Raw genomic sequence first — 21,196 nt, 5'->3', positions numbered from 1 at the left:
CCCCGGCTTCACCTCTAACCTCTATTTCACTGTTTTGCAGGCGTGAAACTCATTTGGAAGGACACCTCTCTCGTTTCTGACCTTTCACCATTGTTACCACTCTCTCTCTCCTTCTCACCTCCCCCGAATTTCAGATACACCGCACCGCACAAAATAAACTAGTGAGGTACTCCATCTCCCCCAAAAATATAAATTTATTATTCTAGATTGATTTTGGATTTTCCTACCCCAAAATCAGTTGAAAACAATTGGCGCCGTCTGTGGGGAGACGCACAAAAAGCCTCCTCCACGGTTACCAAACTAGTTGTTGTGTGTACTCCAATACATGGCACCCGACGTACCTCCCGAAGGTTTAATGGGGGATCCTACAAGGATGAGAGAGGACAACAACAGTGAAGGTAGTGATCCCGCGAGAAGGGTAGCCCGCATCAGTAAGGGCAAGGGTGTCAAGCAATCGACGGGTGTTCGCCAAGAAGAAGAACCTATTTCGCACAAGCGTTTTGAGGATCTTGCCCACGCAATACTTAGGGCGGTCGGATCTCGAGCACCCGAAAGTTCACTTCCACTAGTGACGCTAGATGCTCCACCACCTCAAACGGATGACCAAGCTATGGTCAGAAGAGGGGTACCTGAGGCCAGCAAGCCACAGCCTAGGCCATCAGGTACCCGTTCTAAGTTTCAAACCATGGGCTCCCGCGACGAGCGTTCCACCGCCTCTTGCAATTACCGCAGTAGCCAGGGTACGAGGCGTGCAAAGCGTACCCACGAGGATCTCCGTGAGAAGTTAAACGCCAAAAGGGCTTCTCAAATGGCGGCAACATCATCAGGTACACCGAGGGTACCCCTCGAACTTGTGGAAAAGATGGAGAACCTGGAAGCCCAAGTGAAGCTCCTCTCCGAGAAGCAAAACATCACAGCTGTACCAACGCCAATGACCTACCAATCGCCATTCACTATGGAGATTAGGACAGCAGTTCTCCCCGAGGCGTTCGCTATGCCTCAGATACCCCAATACTCGGGTACCACTGATCCCTCAGAGCATGCTGAGCTATATCGTGACCAAATGCTTATTAAGGGTGTAGATGAGAGCGCCATGTGTAGGATGTTTACACACACACTCACGGGCCCCGCGAAGTCATGGTTTCGCTCTTTGAAAGCGGGTAGCATATCTTCCTTACACCAATTGTTATCTGAATTTACTAAAGAGTTTTCCTATGCTTCTACTCAAGATAGGGTAGCCTCCAAACTTGCCTTTGTCAAGCAAGGGGAAGCCGAGCCTTTGGCGGAGTATGTAAGTCGTTTCCACCAAGAGGTGCTGCGAACCGGAGCATTTGGAAACCAATACACATTGACCCATTTTGAGAAAAATTTGTGGTTGGGCAAGTTATGGTGTTCTTTTCAAAAGAAGCGTCCACTTTCATATGGGGAAGCCCGTTCTCGGGCGTTGCAACAAGTGGAGATGGACGAAAAATGCCAATTGAAGCGCCAAGAAGATAAGGCCGATGTTACAAAGAACAAGGAGAAGCGCAAGAGGGTGGAGGCCCCAATACCGCGGGTACCCCGAGCACGGAACCCTCCACGGGCTGCCTTGCGGGGACGAGGGTATAACCCTCAGGGTGCCTCAAGGGTACCCCAACCTCCAAGATCGCCACCACCGGATCAGCGAGAGCCACCGCCGAGGCCTCGGTATGAATCTTACCACCCACTGAATCGATCCCCAGAGCAGATCTTCTACCATATTCGGGATAGCGGCCTCCTCCGTCCTCCTAAGCCAATGAAGAAGTACCCCAACATGAAGCGTAGCCTGAAGTATTGCGAGTTCCATGAGGACTTTGGTCACAGCACAGCCGAGTGCTTCACCTTGCGAGAAGAAATTGAATCTTTGATTCTCAGCGGGTACCTCAAAGAATTTGTTGCTGGCATGAGAGAAGCTCGGAAATCTGCGGAACAGGATAAAGGCAAGCGGGTAGCTGATGGCAGTCCCAAACGAGAGGTACCCCTTGGACACAAGAAAGGCGTGTATGTCCGAATGATCATGGGCGGACCGACTTTAGCGGGCCAATCTAGGAGGGCTATCAAAGGTTATGGTAGATCGTTGTCGATAACCACCAATATGGGCAGAGAAGTCAACCTTAATGAATGGGGTACACCGAAGGTACCCCACCATCCCCCGCCTATCCTTTTTATAGAAAAAGATGCGGAGGGCATCTCGTACCCCCACGACGATGCCTTCGTAATTACGTTGAAGGTTGCCACTGGTAAGGTAGCAAGAACTCTCGTAGATACCGGTAGCTCTGTTGACATCATTTTCAAAAGCGCCTTGGATCAACTATTGATTGAGTCGCCAAAGATCAACCCATATGCTACGCCTCTTATTGGGTTCGCCGGAGATATGGTTATACCAAAAGGCATCATTACGCTGCCCGTTACACTTGGTAAGGTACCTCACCGTGTTGTTCATATGATTGATTTTCTTATTGTAGATCACCCGGGTGCCTACAATATTATATTGGGTAGGCCGTTCTTAGTAGCAACTAAAGCGGTGGTATCCATGTACTACCTCGCCATGAAAATCCCGGCCGCCCAAGAAGTTATCACCATTAAAGGGGACCAGCAATCGGCTCGTGGATGTTATTCCATGGCCTCCAAAGTCACTTACCAAATAGCTTCAGATCCGCCAATGAAGGGGTACCCTAGTGGCAGCCAGCCCACACCTTCCCCCTCAAAGCGAGCACTTGCTAGACAGCGGAGAACAGTACTGAAAAAATCTCCTCAAGTAGCCCACCCACGAGAAAAGTTAGAGTTTTCACCAAGGGGGATGGAAGCAGTTACGGGGTATAGCTCGAGGGTACCCCACGGGGACCAAGAGGAGCCCAGATGTGAAGTTGAGGCACCTTTGGATCCCCGAATATTGAAAGATGAAATGCGGGGTACCCCAGTTGAAGATCTTATTTCAGTCTCGATTTGCGCCACTGACCCAACAAAGACAGTGAAAGTAGGCTCCAACTCTCGGAGGAACAAAGGGAGAAACTCATCACCTTCCTATGTGAGCACCTCGATGTATTTGCTTGGTCCCACTCGGATATGCCGGGTATCCCACATTCTCTCTCTTGTCACAAACTCAATGTCAGCCCGTATAATAAACCGGTCAAACAGAAGCGTCGCACCTTCAATCAAGAGAGGTACGATGCAATTGAACAAGAGGTAGACTGCCTATTAGCAGCACGGTTTATTCGGGAAGCAGTGTACCCCGATTGGGTGTCCAACGTTGTTCTTGTCAAGAAATCAAACGGAAAGTGGTGCATGTGCGTGGACTTCACCGACTTGAATAAGTCCTGCCCCAAGGATAGCTTCCCGCTTCCTCGGGTGGACCAGCTGGTTGATGCAACAGCGGGGCATGAAATGCTTAGTTTTATGGACGCCTTCTCCGGGTACAACCAAATCCCGATGTACGAACCCGATCAAGAGAAAACAGCCTTCATCACCAACCGGGGGTTATACTGTTATAAGGTTATGCCGTTTGATTTGAAGAATGCCGGGGCTACCTATCAGCGGCTAGTGAACAAAATTTTCAAAGAACAAATCGGGCGCACCATGGAGGTGTACATAGACGACATGATCACCAAATCGGTGCAGGCGGGGGAACACCTGGGGCACCTCAGAGATACCTTTACCGTTTTGAGAAAACATCAGATGCGGCTTAACCCTGAAAAATGTGCATTCCGGGTAACCTCGGGAATGTTTCTCGGGTTCATGGTACAATAACGGGGGATTGAAGCCAACCCTGATAAAATTCGCGTAGTTCTTGACATGAAATCGCCAAGCACCATCAAAGAGGTTCAAAGCTTGGCAGGCCGGGTAGCTGCTCTGAGCCGCTTTATCTCCAAGGCTACCGACCGGTGTAAGCCCTTTTTCAAAGCTTTGAAGACCGATAAAAAGCTCCAATGGACACCCGATTGTGAAGAGGCTTTCCAAGAACTGAAGGGGTACCTCGTGAATGCTCCACTACTTGCCAAACCTGAGCCGGGAGAGGTGCTGCTGATGTATCTTGCCGTATCCAAGCATGCCACCAGCTCTGTGTTACTCCGAGAGGATGATAATGGGGTACAACGACCTATTTACTACACTTGTAAGGCTATGGTTGATGCCGAAAAGAGGTACCCCACCTCTAAGAAGATCATTTTGGCATTGGTTGTCTCCGCACGGAAGCTCAGACCATATTTTCAGGCTCACACCATTGCAGTCGTCACCAACCTTCCCCTCCGGCAAATCCTTCAGAAGTTAGACATGTCCGGAAGGCTTCTCCGATGGTCCCTCGAATTAAGCGAGTTTGACATCATCTTCAAGCTTCGTTCGGCGATTAAAGCTCAGGCCATTGCTGATTTCATTGCGGAATTCGCCAATGACTCAAGTGGTGAATGTGATCTGAGATACTTGTAAGATACCCCACCTACTGATGAAGAGGAGCAGGTCTGGGAAATATATGTGGATGGTTCCTCTAACTCGCACGGAAGTGGCGCGGGAGTTATTATAATCGACCTGAACAAGGTGAAAATATGCTACGCCCTGCAATTCGGATTCAAGGCTTCAAACAACGAAGCCGAGTACGAGGCAATCATAGCGGGGTTGAGGATGTCGAAGGCTTTGGGAGCAAAAAGGGTACACGTTAAGAGTGACTCACAGTTGGTGGTAAGCCAGATTACCGCACAATATCAAGCGAAAGAGGAAAACATGAAGGGGTACCTCGAAAAAACTAGAGAGTTGATGTCCCAATTTTGTGAGGTTAAAGTGGAAAGGGTACCCCGACTGGAGAACAGCGAAGCCGATACCCTAACAAAAATGGCGTCCCTTGGTGTAGCTCAGTCAGCTGGCCCCATCACAACAGAACACATACCCGCCCCCAGCATTGATCTCCTAGAGCCGTTGGAAGTAGGATCACTATCCAACGAGGTACTTTGGATGGAGCCTATCATAAGGCACCTCAAGGACGGAGACCTCCCCTCAGATAAAAGTGAAGCGAGAAGACTAAAGTATAAAGCTGTCCGGTATTGCCTGATCCAGGATACACTATACAGAAGAGGGTTCACTCTTCCTTACCTTAAATGCTTGGGAAGCGACGAGGCCGAGTATGTCATGAGGGAGATACATGAGGGGATTTGTGGCAATCATTATGGAGCACAATCACTGGCACAAAAAGCTCTCCGTCAGGGGTACTACTGGCTAACCATGCGGGAAGATGCCAAGAATATGGTACGAAACTGTGACAAATGCCAAAGGTTCGCCAGGGTACCCCACCTACCCCCAGAGAAGCTAACAGTTATATCTTCCCCTTGGCCCTTCGCTATGTGGGGAGTGGACCTCATTGGCCCGTTACCTACTGGGAATGGGCAAGCAAAACATGCAATCATGGCGGTAGATTATTTTACAAAATGGGCGGAAGCGGAGCCACTAACAAGCATTACAGAAAGGAAAACCACCGAATTCATTTGGAAGAACCTCATTTGCAGATTTGGAATCCCCTATGCAATTGTCAGTGATAACGGCAAGCAATTCGATAATGAAAAATTTCGAAGCTTTTGTTCAGAGTTGGGGATAGCCAACCGATTTGCTACACCTGCCCACCCCCAATCTAATGGGCAAGTCGAAGCCGTTAACAAGATTATCAAAGGTATCCTGAAGAAGAAGCTAGAAGAAAGAAAGGGAGCATGGGTAGACGAGCTACCTGGCGTATTGTGGGCATACCGGACTACTCAAAACATCTCCACTAGGGAGACCCCGTTTTCCCTCGCATTCGGTGTTGACGCAGTGATTCCAGCAGAAATCGGGGTACCCTCTCACAGGGTGGAATACTTCAATGAGGCCGAGAACACCTCCTTGGTTGCTTCAAACCTTGATTTGGTGGCTGAAAAAAGGGCTAGAGCAGAATTGGGGACAGCCATATATGAGCATCGCATTTCGGGTCTATATGAAAAAAGGGTACGCCCTCGATCCTTCAAGAAAGGAGACTTGGTATTGAGAAGGGTAACTCAGAACACTAGGGTACCCTGCGAAGGTGCTTTCGGGACAAATTGGGATGGACCTTACCGCATCGACAAACCCGTTAGGACAGGTGCATACAGGCTACTCCACATGGATGACACAATTTTGAGGCACCCCTGGAACGCTGCAATGCTACGGAAATATTACTAAAGGACAGTGTCTCAACCTTTAGTCTTTTGCTGTTATTTGCTTTCTTTAATGTTTTTGTGTGGTAGGCCAAATGAGGTACCCCAAATGCCCTATGTTGGTCAGTTGCAACTTTAGAGTTTCTTTAATTGTCAAATGAAAGGGATAGGAGGTCTTGCGGTCTCCCATTCTCATCAGGGTAACAAAGCTAAGTCATGTATTGATCAACGCTTTCGTTATCTATAAATGCATGTTCTTTCTCAACAAATATGGTGTGGGTTCTTTATTTATTTTTCTCCACTTCGATCTTAGAGTGCGGATTATATTCATTTATCGCCATTAATATACCATCGCATCTGGTAATATGCAATTCTCGCCATACGTTTGTCAATTATGACTAACCTATCACAGGACCAGCCAAGGTACCTGATATGCCTAGATCGTGACGATCTATGTAAACCCAAGATGGGCAACGAAGGGAACAGCCCGGGGGTAGCCTTTCTGCGGAAGCATGATAAAGCTACCTAGACAAAGAAATGGAGGGTCAAAGAGGACCCGAGGGTGAAGAAAAACCGGCATACCCTAGCGGCACGAAGTTCGGCTTAAGTATGAGAACACCCACACCTCCGTCCTCGTACTTTTGCAAAGTATGGGGTAGGCTATTTAAAAAATTTGGAGAAAACTTCGAAAGAATAAGAAAGTGATTGGTTGGACCAATTGCGCTTTCAACGTTTGATCGAGATGTTGCGATGATATTTTGATTACCTATTTGTGGGGAATCCGCCATAGTTTCTGAGAAGGACATGCACCACATTTGTAGGGAATCCCCATGATGTTGGATATTTGTTAAGGTACCAGGGGTACCCCATTTCAAAAAAAATGAGAGGTACCCTAGACATTTACAAGGTAACAGTTTAGTCAAGCATTCATTGGCAGAATAACAAGCATACAAAGTACAAGAGAACTCGATGGCATGGTATCATAACAAAAGAGAAGTCCCAATAATACAAAATATCCCGAGAAACCAAAAAGAAAGAAACAAGGTCCAAATAGCAAAATGTGGATAGGTCCGAAAAAACAAGAGCATAGTGAGAAGGCTACACCGAGGGGGGAACGCCATCCCCAACATCCGTCTCCAGAGGGCGATCAGCAGAGGACTCTGAGGTACCCGGAATATGAGCAGCCGAAGTAGGGGCATCCGAAGCAGGCAACGGCTGAAGCTGATGGGGTACCCTAGGCGACCCGGAAGGGGTACCCGACCGTGGTTGGGAAGGCTTCTTCCTCTCTGCAATTGTCTTTAGAATCGTAGCCTTGTTGACAAATTTCTGCACCCGGGGTACCTCCAACTCCGGATCCACACTCCACACCTCCGTCATGATGAGTGAGAATGCATCCTCCGCCATCGTCTTTTGCCGAGATATCAGATCCCCGTTGGTGGCCCTCAACTCCTCATAATCCTTCTCCACCCTAGCTTTCTCTCCCGATAGGCCAGCAATGCGTTCTTGCAGAGTTTTAACTTCTCGAGCGAGCTGATCCTCACGAGATTAACGGCTTTGAAGCTCACTCCTTAACTTGTCGACCTCTGACTGTGCGACAACAAGGGAGTCGAGATCCGGAATGCAGTGGCTTAGGAGAAAGGATGCCTGCGGGTCATGAAAGACATGTTAAATATATGTATATGACAAAAAGATTAAATAAGTAAAAAGAAAATGATGAAGAGTACACCCGGGGTACCCCAGGAAAGCCTACCTTTTGGGTAGCCCTAAGTGCTTGACCGTAACGCTGGCTCAAGCTCATCTTGTCAACCTCTTCAGCAACCTCAGAGGTAACATTTTCAGCAGAGTAGTAAAAGTGGCGAGCCAAGTGCGAAACCTCCTTGTTAGAAGCTAGGTCTAAGTCACCCTCACGTAACTCATCGGGGAAAGTAGAAACCAGCCCGAATTTTCTCTTCTTCGAGCGAGGGGTACCCTTCGACCCGCTGTGGGAGGTACCCTGAGATTTTTCCTTTGGACCAGGAGCTCGAGGAGGTCGGGAGCCTTTCGGGGGTACCGCCGAATCCTGAGATCCGGAAGCACCGCCCACTACCGCTTGGAAGAAGGCGTCAAAAGCGTCACCCGTCGATTCCATGACTGCACCCAATGCACAAAAGTTACGTTAGCTGGACAAGTACTAAGTACTGCAAAAGTAAAAAAATAGGAAATAGAAAGCGGGGAAGCGAAACGAAGAATGCAATGATAATGGGGTACCCCAGTCCCATAAGTAACAATAGGATACCCCCCGACACCCAAATCATACATGAGTCACCCCCATGAGTAGGCGGAGGACTTCGGTCAATCAGCCCCGCTCTCCATAATCGGCTCTCATCTAGCACATCACTACCCCTCTGTGCACCTTGAAGCCTGTCCACAAACTTCTTCACCTCTCTCCCCACCTCCTGAACTGGGCATGATCCTTTAGCCCATGTCACACCTGCGAAAGCATAAAGAACTCAAGGTTAGCGAGACATTCAGGCGAAAGATTCTGATAAAGAACCATAAGTAAGGGAGATACTTACAGTCTACATTGAAGGAATGGGGAACCTCCACGGGGTCGCCATTCTCACCTAGAGTCTCTGTCCCCCACCTACCCTCAGCGACAAACCATCCCTTTCGGTAACCCTTCTTCAAGGCGGGGTTCCCCTCAACGATGTGGCCATGATCACCCCAGGGGGAGAAGTAAGCAATGCCGGGACTGTTAGGCTTCTTGAATTGGTAAAGGCCCCTCAACTCCCGAACAGAAATGTCGCGCTTCACGACCTCCAACCATAACACATGTAAGCCTGTCAGTGTCCTCCACCCTGGAAGGGATAGCTGCCCAAGAGCTACCCCCAAATAACTAAACATTTTCATAAAGAATGGTTGGAGGGGCAGACGGAGTCCTAGATCGAAGAGGTCAATATGGAGAGCAATCCCATCAGACTTTGGACACTCGGGTCGCTCATCCACGTGGGGTACCCTAAGCTGGACAGACGGATGAATATTGTATTTGGCTCTAGTTTGTTCTAAGTCCTCCAAAGTAGCCCTCCTAATGCCTAGGGAAAAAGGGTTGCTAGATTTTGAAGGTGTGGCAGGGGGAGATTTAGGCGGCTGGTCCGAGGAACGAGCTGAAACCTTAGGCTCGGTTGTCTTACCCTTCTTCCGAGGATAGGGGGTAGGCCGTTTACTAGGAAAGCGTGGGCTGACACGAGGGGTACTCCTAGGAGGAGGGGGCTCAGAATGAGAATTACAACTCTTTGAGGAACTAGGAGGGGACCGATCCCCCTCGCTAATGGAGATGTGGGAAGGGGAACCCCCAGGAGGGCTGTCAACCCTACCAGCCCCAACTTTACGTCGCTTCCTCACGGGTCCCGTGTGTTTCTTACCCATCTACCTTTCCCCAACAACACATCCACAAGCCACCAACAACACATCCACAAGTTCCCCAACAATACACCCAACGATACACCCAACGATACACCCAACAACACATCCACAAGCCACATGTTTTCCAAACAGTAATATATCCATACCAAGCACCATCCACCACACATCAACCACCAAATGCAAACACCAACCAACAAAATAAAAAACAACAAAAACCAAAAATAAAATTTTCTTAGAGTATGCAAAATAGCGCCACTGTGAATGCGCCAAAGGAGGAGAAGCGAGGAGGGATACCTGTGATTCATCAATTCAGCAGATCGGGATTGATAATCGCGGCGAAATGAAGCTGCAGGCAACCAAAAATAGTGGGTAAAAATATGCAAGTATAAAAATAAAAATAAGCTTAAATATATATAGTTATTTATAAATAAATGAATAAATAAAATGAAGAACGAAGAAGCTGCAGCAACCGGCGTCGGCTGTCATGGCTGCAACCACCGAGAACCGACGCCAGAGATCACGAGAAGGATGCCGGAAACCACCAAAGGAGGACGCCGGCCAAAAAAAAAAAGAAAAAAAAAGAAAACGAAGAACAGAGAAGACAACACGGAAGGGGGAACTGCAGCCACCAAACCGACGCCGGCTGTCGTGGCTGCAAGCACCGAACCGACGCCGGCTGCAACCACACCAAACCGACGCCAGAAATCACAGAGAAAATTGCCTTGAACCGACCAGATCTGGAGCCCAAAACCGCCACTGCATCAGCCGAGATCCACGTCGGAAAACGCACCAGATCAACGCCGAGCGAGAGAGAAAGAGAAAAAAGAAAGAAAAAAAAGGAAGAAAGAAGAAAGGGAAAGAAGAAAGGGAAAAAAGAGAAAACGGGAAAGAAGAGAAAACAGAAGGAGAAGGAAATAAAAGAAAAAGAGGGAAGAAAGAATAAAACCTAGGGGAAGACGAACGGAAGTAAAAAAAAAAAAACGGGAAAAGGAAAAGACAAAGAGAAGATTTTTAGTTTGAAGTACACAAAGTTTAGTCAAGGGAAGAAGCTAAGCAAGGTACCTGCCAGTCCAGCCGCGTCGCCACGTGTCACTCATACAATGAGTTTCTTTTGCCTCCAATACTTCTCGCCAAAAAGAAAATAGGGGGATGTTGTTTGAGGGAAAATAGGAAAGGTAATAGAGCACCACGTGTCAGCCAATGGAATGATTTCAGCACAATCGAAGATACCTTGCATAATCCGAGGTGCTCGGCATGACTTGAGGTACCCTATATAAATAGAGGTATCCCACACAAATAGAGATACCCCATATAATATGAGGTACCCCATACAAATAGGGGTACCCCGCGTAATAGGGGGTACCCCACGTAACTCGAGGTACCCGGCAAAGCGGATGTAAGAGAATCCGCCGAAAATATCTGCCATGAGAAACGTCTCCGCCTCCTAAAAGATATTATCTGATTTTGTCAAAATTAGGAATCAAGAACGTCGTATCAAAAGGGGGGGGACAGCCGCCTGCTACTTCTGCCAAAAGTGAAGGACATTGTCCCAAGGACAGTGGTCCCCAGCCGCCTACCCGACAGCTACTGCAGAGGTACCCCGAACCACTCTCCAGCGCGTGCCACGTTTCCAAAAGATGAGATATGCCGCGAACATGCAGATAACGGCCCAAAAAATTATAAAGAGGTAAAAGGACGTTAGCCAAAAAGGGGTACGCCACGTGGCAGCTAAGGTACTCCATATATAAAGGCGCCTAGGTTTCACTCTCCACCATGCTCTCACTCACCATCAACACTCACACTCCAAAAAATAGGTTTTCTTCAACCTTAAACCCTAAATTTACAGAGGGTTGGCTAGCTCTCTTTACCATTAAAGCTTGAGTTTGCTAACTTGAGTGTCGGAGTGTGAACGCCGGGGTACCCCGGCTTCACCTCTAACCTCTATTTCACTGTTTTACAAGCGTGAAACTCATTTGGAAGGACACCTCTCTCGTTTCTGACCTTTCACCATTGTTACCACTCTCTCTCCCCTTCTCACCTCCCCCGAATTTCAGATACACCGCACCGCACAAAATAAACTAGTGAGGTACCCCATCTCCCCCAAAAATATAAATTTATTGTTCTAGATTGATTTTGGATTTTCCTACCCCAAAATCAGTTGAAAACATTTTCAATATTCTTGAGATGGGTGGGAGGTAGTCTCCCTTATCCTATATTTTGAACAAAATCATCATTATTCCTCTAATTTCTCTCTTTTATATGATATATTCCATTTTGAAAGAAAACAACACTATATATTAATCTCATCATAACTTTCTCGTAGCAATGAAAATATCTAAGGACGTGCAACTAAATATTGAGATAGTTATTAATATATTTGATTTTCCTTCACTCCTTTAGCATGGTGGTTTACCGTTTATTTCTTCCCTAAGTGATTCAAATTCCAAACAAAAATCAGATTTGTAGCCTGCAATGAGAAGACAGAAATGGCACTTTTTTTTTGGACAATTTAATAATAATTAAAATTTTTAATTGAAATTAAAGTAATAACAATCTAACGAGATAAAAAGAACAAAAAAAAAGAGCTAAGTAGCGTCATTCTTCATTTTATAATTTATATTTATATTTAAATTTTAATTGGAAAATATTTTCTTGGAAACTTTTAAAAAGTTTAAATCAGCAAAATAGAAATTATGTAACAAGAATAAAATAATTTAAGATTTTATGATTTGTATGCATTTATAAATATAAACTGAAAAAAAAATATTTTCTCTTTAGGATGAAATTAAATGGCAAGATGATTGATCTTAATTTTTGTGTTCGCATTTTATAAACTAACGTTGGACTTTTTTATTAGAGGGGGTGTTTCAAAAATTTTTGAGGGGTGTTGAAAGCGTCGCTCCCAATTATATGGTACTTGTCGGTCCATGTGGAGTTCATTCCACTTTGTCGAAGGTGAAAATGGACCTGACCGTCAGCTAAACTAGTTGGGCCAAGCCAGTGTTGACCTAACCCCATAGTAAAGGCTGATGTCTTTTGCGCTGGATTAAAAATTGTAATAAAAATATGTTTAGTATAGCTTTTAAAATATAATTTATTTAAGTAGAACTTTTAGTCAAATATTTTAGTCATTTGTTCGTCAATGAGAATTTTTATTAAAAATTATAAAAATTATTTTAATAGATAAAATTTCTAAAGTTATAAAAAAATGAAATAAAATTGTGAAATAAATAATGGGTATTTTAGATTATTTAACTCTTTAAAAAAATTATACGACCTCTACTCTGAAAAACCCAAATTTTAATTTTTTACTAGTAGATGCATAACAACTTATTTAATCCCCATGAAATTTTACGCAAAATATAATCAGACAACACTAAAAAAATTAATGAAAAGAATTTATTAGAGTAAAAAAATATTTTTGATCATTAGATAAGTCATACTAAATATGCACTAAATCTTAATGATTTTTTACATTTGATGACAAAATCTTCTTTAAAGAAAACAGGAAAAAGAAAAAAAATGTTTGGTGACAAAATAAGTTTGATGGATTGGATTGTTTCTCACAAAATTTACTATGATAAAATAATTTGAACATCCTTTGTTTCAAATATATTTTTATCATAAAAATACCTTTTCGTAATATCACTAAAAAAGACACAATTACATTAACTTAAAAAAAAAAATACTTTCCACACCCATTTATTACAAATTTCTTCATCAGTTCATCGTTGAGGTTCATGAAAGATACAAAACCAGAATTGTGCACTCTTTATTCGTACACGGATCAACAACAACCCAACACTTTCACCAACGAGATTTAATTACATCTAACAAATCAAATTAAATAAAAAATAATAATAGATCTCGTGATTTATAGCTTCCACTGAAGGTTCAAATAGCAAGAATGATTTGATAAAAAAAAAAAAAAAAAGCTAGAATGATAATTCATAAAGGGAAAGAAAACATTGATTAAAGGATTAAACAATTGCTGCAATTCTTAACCATTGTAAAGCAACTTATAATTTTTCAATAATAATAGTTATCAAATAATAATACACTTTCAGCCACAAATTATCCTCGAAATATTTTAATATTTTAAAAGAGTTGTGATCTTTTTCTTCAGATCTATCTTATATGTTTATTTTTAAGAAAGCAAAAATAAGAGAACAAAAACAAAGAAAACGAAGAATAAGAATGAAGTGGGTAAAAAAAATAATTGAGGCTATTTTTGAAATTTAATAAAGTATGCCAATTAAAAGTTTAGTTTTTAATTTTTATATGCGAGTGTTTCAAGTAACTGAGTATACAAAGTAAATTTTAAAGTAAAAATAGCCCCACCTTATCATTTATATATGGTTTAATGCTGAGTAAGGAGGACTTGTATATTGTGGGATCACAGCTTTTTATTATTAAAAAATTGTCACAAAATAAATCCATTATAAATTTATATAAATATCAAATATTATACTATTTACTTTTTAGTTTGTCTTATATATAAAAATTATTTTAGTAATTCTTACAAATGTAGAATATATAAACTTAAATTATATTGAATTAATAATTATTTAAATTATTGAACTAATGAATTATGTGAGTATTCAATTAATAATATACAAAATTTATATTTATTGATTTAGTATTATAAATAATTTTATAAAAATAATTTAAAATTAATCTAATTAGTTTAGTTCAACCCTAAAATGTGTTAAAGAGAAGATAATAAATTATTAAATATCACTTAATTCGATCCAATATAATAATACCGCATACAATTACTAATAATTTGAGTAGTTGTTTCACACTGATAATTTAAGTAGTTCTTTAATACAGGTACAAAAAATATTAGTTCTTTTACACTAATATATATTGGTTAATTTACTAAATAACTTCTTTATAGATAAATTAGTTAATGTTAAGAATATTATTAGAAGGGTATTATTATAAAAAGAAAGAAAAATAAGGATAAAAATATAACATATTTAACTATACAAATATTTTGAGATATATTTTAAAATTCGAGCCCGACCCGATTAGTGAAATTGAAGGCATTTCTGGTTGAGTCGGGCTTTTTTCAATCCCACACACTGCTTTCTCTTTCACCTCAGATATTTTGCTTTGTTTTATCCAATTTTGCTTTACTTTGTCTAAGTTTGCTTTATTTGTCAATGATGCGAAACAAAATTGCTTTGTTCTAGAACCATTATATATTTATATGTCCATAATTTTTCATAAAAAAGAAAAAAAAATTAATGTCTTATACAAATAAAAACACACAATTCCACAACTCAACATAAAAAAAAATCCATAATTTTTCTTATATGCATTGCACCCAAAATTACTCTTTTATATATACATGCATGTACATATATCCTCCATAAAACTAAAAATTCATAAATTTTCATAATTTTTTTTTGCAATTTAGGTTCGGGTCGGCTAGGGCCCAAATCCTAATATGAATTTGATCAAACTTTAATGGCTGACCCAAAACTCAAAAATTCAGGTAAAGCCCGAAAGATTCAGGTCGGATCCATCGGGCCAAAATTCGGACCAGTTCAAATTACCATCCCTACTGCATAGTGATGTGCAGTGGCCCACCTTGCACAAGTAATCAAACCTATCATACTATACACATTAGTTTATTACTAAGGAGACGTTTGGGAGAATTTGGGACCTCATTGTGATGCATTACAAGGGCCATTTAGGCATATTTAACAAACCCGAGATTTAGCTTTTGCCTCAGTTGAAGCAAAACTTAATGCCTCAATCGAGGCAAACCTATTTTATTATAATATTATCAAAACAAATTAATTTATTTTTAAATACTAATATAATAAATAAAATATAAAAATAAATTAATATTATAATATTATTTTATTTAATTGTATTTTTATTATATTAATATATTATATTTATATATTAATAATTAATATAAAATAATTATTTAATATATTTAAAATAAATTGAAATTATATTAATATAAAATTAATAGAGTACAATATAACACCAAAAACTATATAACATTATTATAAAATAATGTTAATGCAATACAACATAATATAATATAAATGTATTTGACACCCAGCATTACAATTCTTCATAGCATTAAATTAATACAACCTATGTTTGGCTAAAAACCGATTTTGTATTAGACCACATATTATATTCCTAGTGCAATACAATTAAAGACGCATAAACTAAACTCGTGGGAGGAATCGCGTTTAAGCATGATTGCATTAAAAGAGGAAAAAAACCAAAAGTTTGTCTTCTTTAAAACACGATCATGCCACAAAACACGACTTCTCTCTGCTTTTGTTCTCTTCTCCAAACCCAATCTTTCTTCCTCACTTAAGTTTTATTTGGGAGTAAAGCGCTGTTAACTTTTAAGTTACAGCTGCTGTTGATAATTACAATTTTTTATAGTAAATATAAATTTTAAATAATAATTATTAAAGATATAATAAATTTTTTATAATACAATTAAAAAATCATATCAACACAACTTTTAAATTATAGTAGTTAGTATTTATCAAATACTTTAGTACTGTAACTTTTTAAGTTATAATTGTCCAACCTCAATTCCAAACCTACCCCTAATCTATCGTGAACACCAACAGTCACAATCACTTTGAGTACTTGATGCTGTTAATGCTCTAGCACAACACCATATGTGCTCCACTAACTTTGTGTCCGGGGTGCATAGTTATTGCGCAACATCACAACAAATTATCAGACATGTTCTTTCCAAAAGAAAAAAAAAAGAGAAGAAAAGAAAAATTGGACCCAAACTTTTGCACTTAATTACTTAATCTTTTTTGCTTATTTTCTTTTTCCAGCATACTTCTCTCTTCTTTTCTTCTTCAAAAGACAATGATTTAAAGGGAGGAATAATAATTATAAATATATACAGATTTTTAGTGATTTTTTTTTTGTAAAAATAAACCAACAAATAACTAAAGGATGCAAAGTACTTAGAGAATAAAGAAAGGTTATGAATGATAACAAAAAAAAAAGAAAAAAGAAAAAAGAGGAAAAAGAAAAGTAGAGAGCAAAAAGAGGAAAAGCGAATTGGAGATGGATATTTAGTTATGAGATGGTAAAGGAGGAAGATAAGGATAAGGATGATGTGGAAGGATAAGATTGAAAACTTCATAATTTATAATAATCTTCACTTAATATTGGAGAGAAATTTATTATATCCCTAAATTAGATAGTTAAATAAATTTTTATTAGAAGGGGATTCGAGTCCCGACTATTATTGGGACTCGAACTCATACACCTAATAACCAATGGGATATAAGTCCATTGGCACTTTGATCTTCATTTCAAATGATATATATTTGAAAAATGTTGAAAAAATAAATGTTATGCAGTCAATAATTTTAAAATTTTAGAATTTTTTATATGTTTATGAAAAATTATGATTTTTTATATATATTTATACTAAAGAAATTATATGATAAATTTTAAAATTTAAGAATTCTATGTTTAGTTTTTTTAAGCACTAATAAATGTTGTTTTCCAAACATATAATTTACATTAATTACCAAAAAATTAATATTGTGCAATGTAATGCAACACTAAATGTAGTATAATTAGAAATTAATACAATATAATGTAAAACTAAACACTGTACAAAATTATTATAATCTAATGCTAATATAATATACCTGTATTAAAATAATATAATATAATATAACACAATATAATATACCAACTACATCCTAAATATCATATAATATAGTCGGCCAACCGCACTGTAAATGTAATGTAATATCTACTGTTTAAAAGAAAGTATGTGTGGTGGTGACGAGATTAAAGAATTCTTTTGTCTTTTGGTCCGACCTCACAGGCTCTATTTATAATATAGATCATAGAGCTGTTAATTTCGCGGTGATGGCTCAGCAATACACCGTCCAAGTCGTTGATGAAAGCCATATTGCTCCGCCACCGGGCTCAGTACCCCCAACAGTTATTCCTCTAACATTCTTGGATGTGTCATGGCTTTTCTGTTGCCCCATCGAGCGCATCCTCTTCTATGAATTGCCTTTTCCAACTCGTCATCTCATGCAAAATATCATTCCCCATCTGAAGCACTCTCTCTCTCTCACTCTCCATCATTTCTTTCCCTTGGCAGGGAATCTTGCGTGCAACAGCAAGCCCTTTATTCAATTCAACGAAGGCGACTCCGTTCGGGTCACCGTCGCTGAATCCGATGCCGATTTTGGCCATCTTGTTGCTAACCATCTACGAGATAATAGAGCGTTTAAGCCTCTCGTCCCGAAATTGCCATTCCCATTTCCTAGCGTCTCATCGGATAATAAGACTCCCGTTATGGCCATACAAGTCACTGTATTTCCGAACTCGGGCATCTCAATCGGTGTCACATTTATCCACGTGGCAGCCGATGGAAGCAGTTTCAATCATTTCATGAAATCTTGGGCGTCCATTCATAAGTCGGTAACAGTAAGTGAAACCTTGCCTCCCCTTTCACTACCTTGTCATGATAGGAATGTGATTAAGGATCCAAACGGACTCTTATTGTCTATTTACTTGAAAGATTGGAGGAGTGTGCATAATTCGGATGCCACTGCACCTGCTATTGATGAAAACGTTCAGGTAGATAACGTACGGGTCACGTTGGTGCCGAGCCGTGACCAAATTGACAAACTGAAACAGAGGGTCTCGGCTCAAATCAGAAGCGACGACGAATCACCGTCGCGTGTGTCAACGTTTGTGGTAACTTCAGCTTTGATGTGGGTTTATATGATTGAGTTGCAAGAGAGTGAAAGTGAAATTACTGATGGTGACATGATTTACCATTTTGTCCCTGTAGCGGACTGCAGAGAGCGGTTTGAGTTTCCAATACCGGCGAGTTATTTTGGGAATTGCCTGGCGTTTCTTTTTATATCAGCTAAACGAAGTGAGCTGATGGGGAAAGAGGGGGTTGTTTTTGCAGCCAAAGCTATTGGAAGAAAGATTGGTGAATTGGAGAAAGGGGCGTTAGTAGGGGCGGAGAAGTGGACGTCAAATTTGAACGAAGTGGTGAAAACGGGGCGGGTACTTGCAGTAGGCGGGTCACCGAAATTTGGTGTATATGAGACTGATTTTGGGTGGGGCAGACCCAAAAAGTTCGAATTGGTTCATTTTGGTGCTTATGGATCCTTCTCACTTGCTGAATCCAGAGATGAAGAAGGTGCAATTGAGATTGGCTTAGTAATTGGTCGAGATAAATTGGACTTGTTCAATGTTGTTTTTCAACGACGCTTGAATTTCAATTGCCTTTGAAGAGGTATTTAATATTGGGTGATAATCGAACTATAAACTCTTGTATGAATTGTTTAGATTAAATAGTTCTTGACTTATGTGGTTTATATTTAATTTTGTATATTTCTTTTCCAATCAACGATTTTAGAACACATTAATTTGTATTAAATAAGTTCAAGAGTTTGTAAATCTATTATAACTCTATCATCATTCTTAAATATTTATTTCTTTTAAAAAAATTACTTGAAATGAATAAGGTGTTTTTTCATAAAACATTTATGACTTTTTTAAAATTAAAATTGCAATTCCTAGATAATTAGTTAAAAAAAAGTTAATGCTATGCGTATTTTGTTTCAATATTATGTACTTAACCACATGGTTGATAAATAAAAATTTAAATATTATATTTTAACTAAAAATGTTAAACGCGGGATCTCGGTATAAAATTTTGTTAGAATGTATCCTTTAAAATTGTATAAAAGTGTCAGACATAAATATTTTATAGTATATTAAAAATACATGTCTACATTTGAAAGAATTTTAAAATATATTAAAAATATCATGTCATTTATAGAATAAATAAATAATATTATATTATGTGTTTATTTATTTTAAAAGACTGTTAAGAAGTTATATTAAATTTAATTATATATATTACATATGTAATAATTAATGGTATGGTCTCTAATATACCATAGACTTTCTTCCACCTTGGGCTTGACTCAAATTTTAGCTATAAATATTTTTTTAATTAAATTATGGATAATTAATAACTGTAAAAATTCTAGTATATTATTTGTTGACACGCTCAATCGTGTGAGTACGTGGATCAGCCGACGTATCTCGTCTCGACTACTAATGGCTTTTTCGCTGTTTTTTTGTTGAAATTTTGAAATCAACGTGTAAAATAAAATATTATTTGTCAACTGGGTGTTAAATTCCATGCATATGCCACACAGACGTGCCGTAGTCCTTTTCGAACTCAAGCATCCCAAATACCGAAGCTGATTGAATTATGATCGTATAATACTTACAATATGACGTACTGTATGTGCAATTACAAACTGGTTTTCCTAGATGCTGACCCTATTTGTTGCCGAGGTGTCGCTTCGATTTTGAATTAAGCTACAATTTTCTTGACTTTATAATACCTATTTCGTTCGCAATAATGTATATTCATCTGCGGATGCAATTTATTATTTTAACATATAGTATAATAGTTAATTAAACAGAAATACTATAATGCCATGTGGTATAATAGCGAATCTGTATGTATAAGCAATCAATACACATATGATCAAATCTCAATATTGCAAATCTCAATATTAGAGGGACACAAATTTGAACATAATTTTTTAATCGATAGATTATAAAAAAATAAAGGGTCAAAATTAAATGACATAAATAATTAATTTCATTGATATTTATCTCTACTATCTCTCTTTAATGTTTAATCTCATTCTCTTTTTTTTTTTTTTTCTCACTTTTCCCTTTTCTCTTTCTTATATTTCTGTAAATTAAATAATTAGATTTTTTAACAACAGATCAAAACGAGTTTGATGTTTTTTTTTTGAAGCTACAATTGTCTCCATCAAAATGTCTTTCAAAGATATTGTTCAAGCAATTATAGGGTTAATAATGACATGGTTGCTTATATTAAGCAGAGATAATTGCAATGAGTTTTTGATACGATGGCTCATAACATAGTTTACTGTGATGTACTAAATTTTGAGGTAATGGCCAACGTGACTTTTTTTTTTTTTTAATTTTTAGTCAGTTTGAGATTTTATTGTCCGTCAAGTAAATCGAGTTACATGAATAATACCAACATGTTTGTGGAAGCTGTATGTTTTGTTATGGATTTTTGTATAATCTCACAAGAGCATTTTTATTATTTGTATAGGGATTGTTATTTCTAAATTGTAATAAAAATATGGATTCAGATTCTCTTCTGGACATCTTTTTTTCCTAGCTCTCTTAGGTTTTTAAGAATTTATTGACATGTATAATTAATAAAATTAAACTGTTGAGATTAAATCTTAGTAATCTTTTTTTTTAATTCATGGTAACTTAAAAAATTTTCTTTAAATGTTGTGATTATCTCTCCTTTCACAAAATTAGAATTTTAATTACTGCAATTTTAAAGAATTCAAAACAACAACTGTAAATCCAAAAAAACAACAAAACAACAACCTTGCCTATGGCTATGGTCCTTCCTTTTTTGGATCTTTTGAGCTTCTTCCTGCCTTGTATGCATCTTTTAAGTGACATAAAAGGACATCTCTAGATTGGATTAAAGCTTTTTGATCTTTTGAGCTTATTTGATGTGAAACCTATCCCCAACTCATAGAGGACGCTTAAAC

The 21,196-nt window shown here is 39.3% G+C and overlaps 2 protein-coding genes across 2 annotated transcripts; both read left to right on the top strand.

Annotated features, from left to right (window-relative positions):
• Positions 1-325: 325 nt before the first annotated feature.
• On the top strand, positions 326-3,765 carry LOC112100948. The gene is made up of 2 exons (XM_024190825.1): positions 326-3,046; positions 3,157-3,765. The coding sequence occupies exons 1-2, from the start codon at positions 326-328 to the stop codon at positions 3,763-3,765; spliced, it is 3,330 nt and encodes a 1,109-aa protein (XP_024046593.1).
• Positions 3,766-17,340: 13,575 nt separating this feature from the next.
• On the top strand, positions 17,341-18,884 carry LOC18050842 (coumaroyl-CoA:anthocyanidin 3-O-glucoside-6''-O-coumaroyltransferase 2). The gene has a single exon (XM_006447340.2). It carries the CDS (start codon positions 17,463-17,465, stop codon positions 18,852-18,854), a length of 1,392 nt encoding a protein of 463 aa, XP_006447403.1. The 5' UTR covers positions 17,341-17,462; the 3' UTR covers positions 18,855-18,884.
• The last annotated feature ends 2,312 nt before the right edge of the window (positions 18,885-21,196 follow it).

This window comes from Citrus clementina, unplaced genomic scaffold (genome assembly GCF_000493195.1).
Source record: "Citrus clementina cultivar Clemenules unplaced genomic scaffold, Citrus_clementina_v1.0 scaffold_2, whole genome shotgun sequence".
NCBI classification, from domain to species: domain Eukaryota; kingdom Viridiplantae; phylum Streptophyta; class Magnoliopsida; order Sapindales; family Rutaceae; genus Citrus; species Citrus x clementina.
Note: the sequence above shows the minus strand (reverse complement) of the source record. Positions and strands in the feature narration are given on the sequence as shown.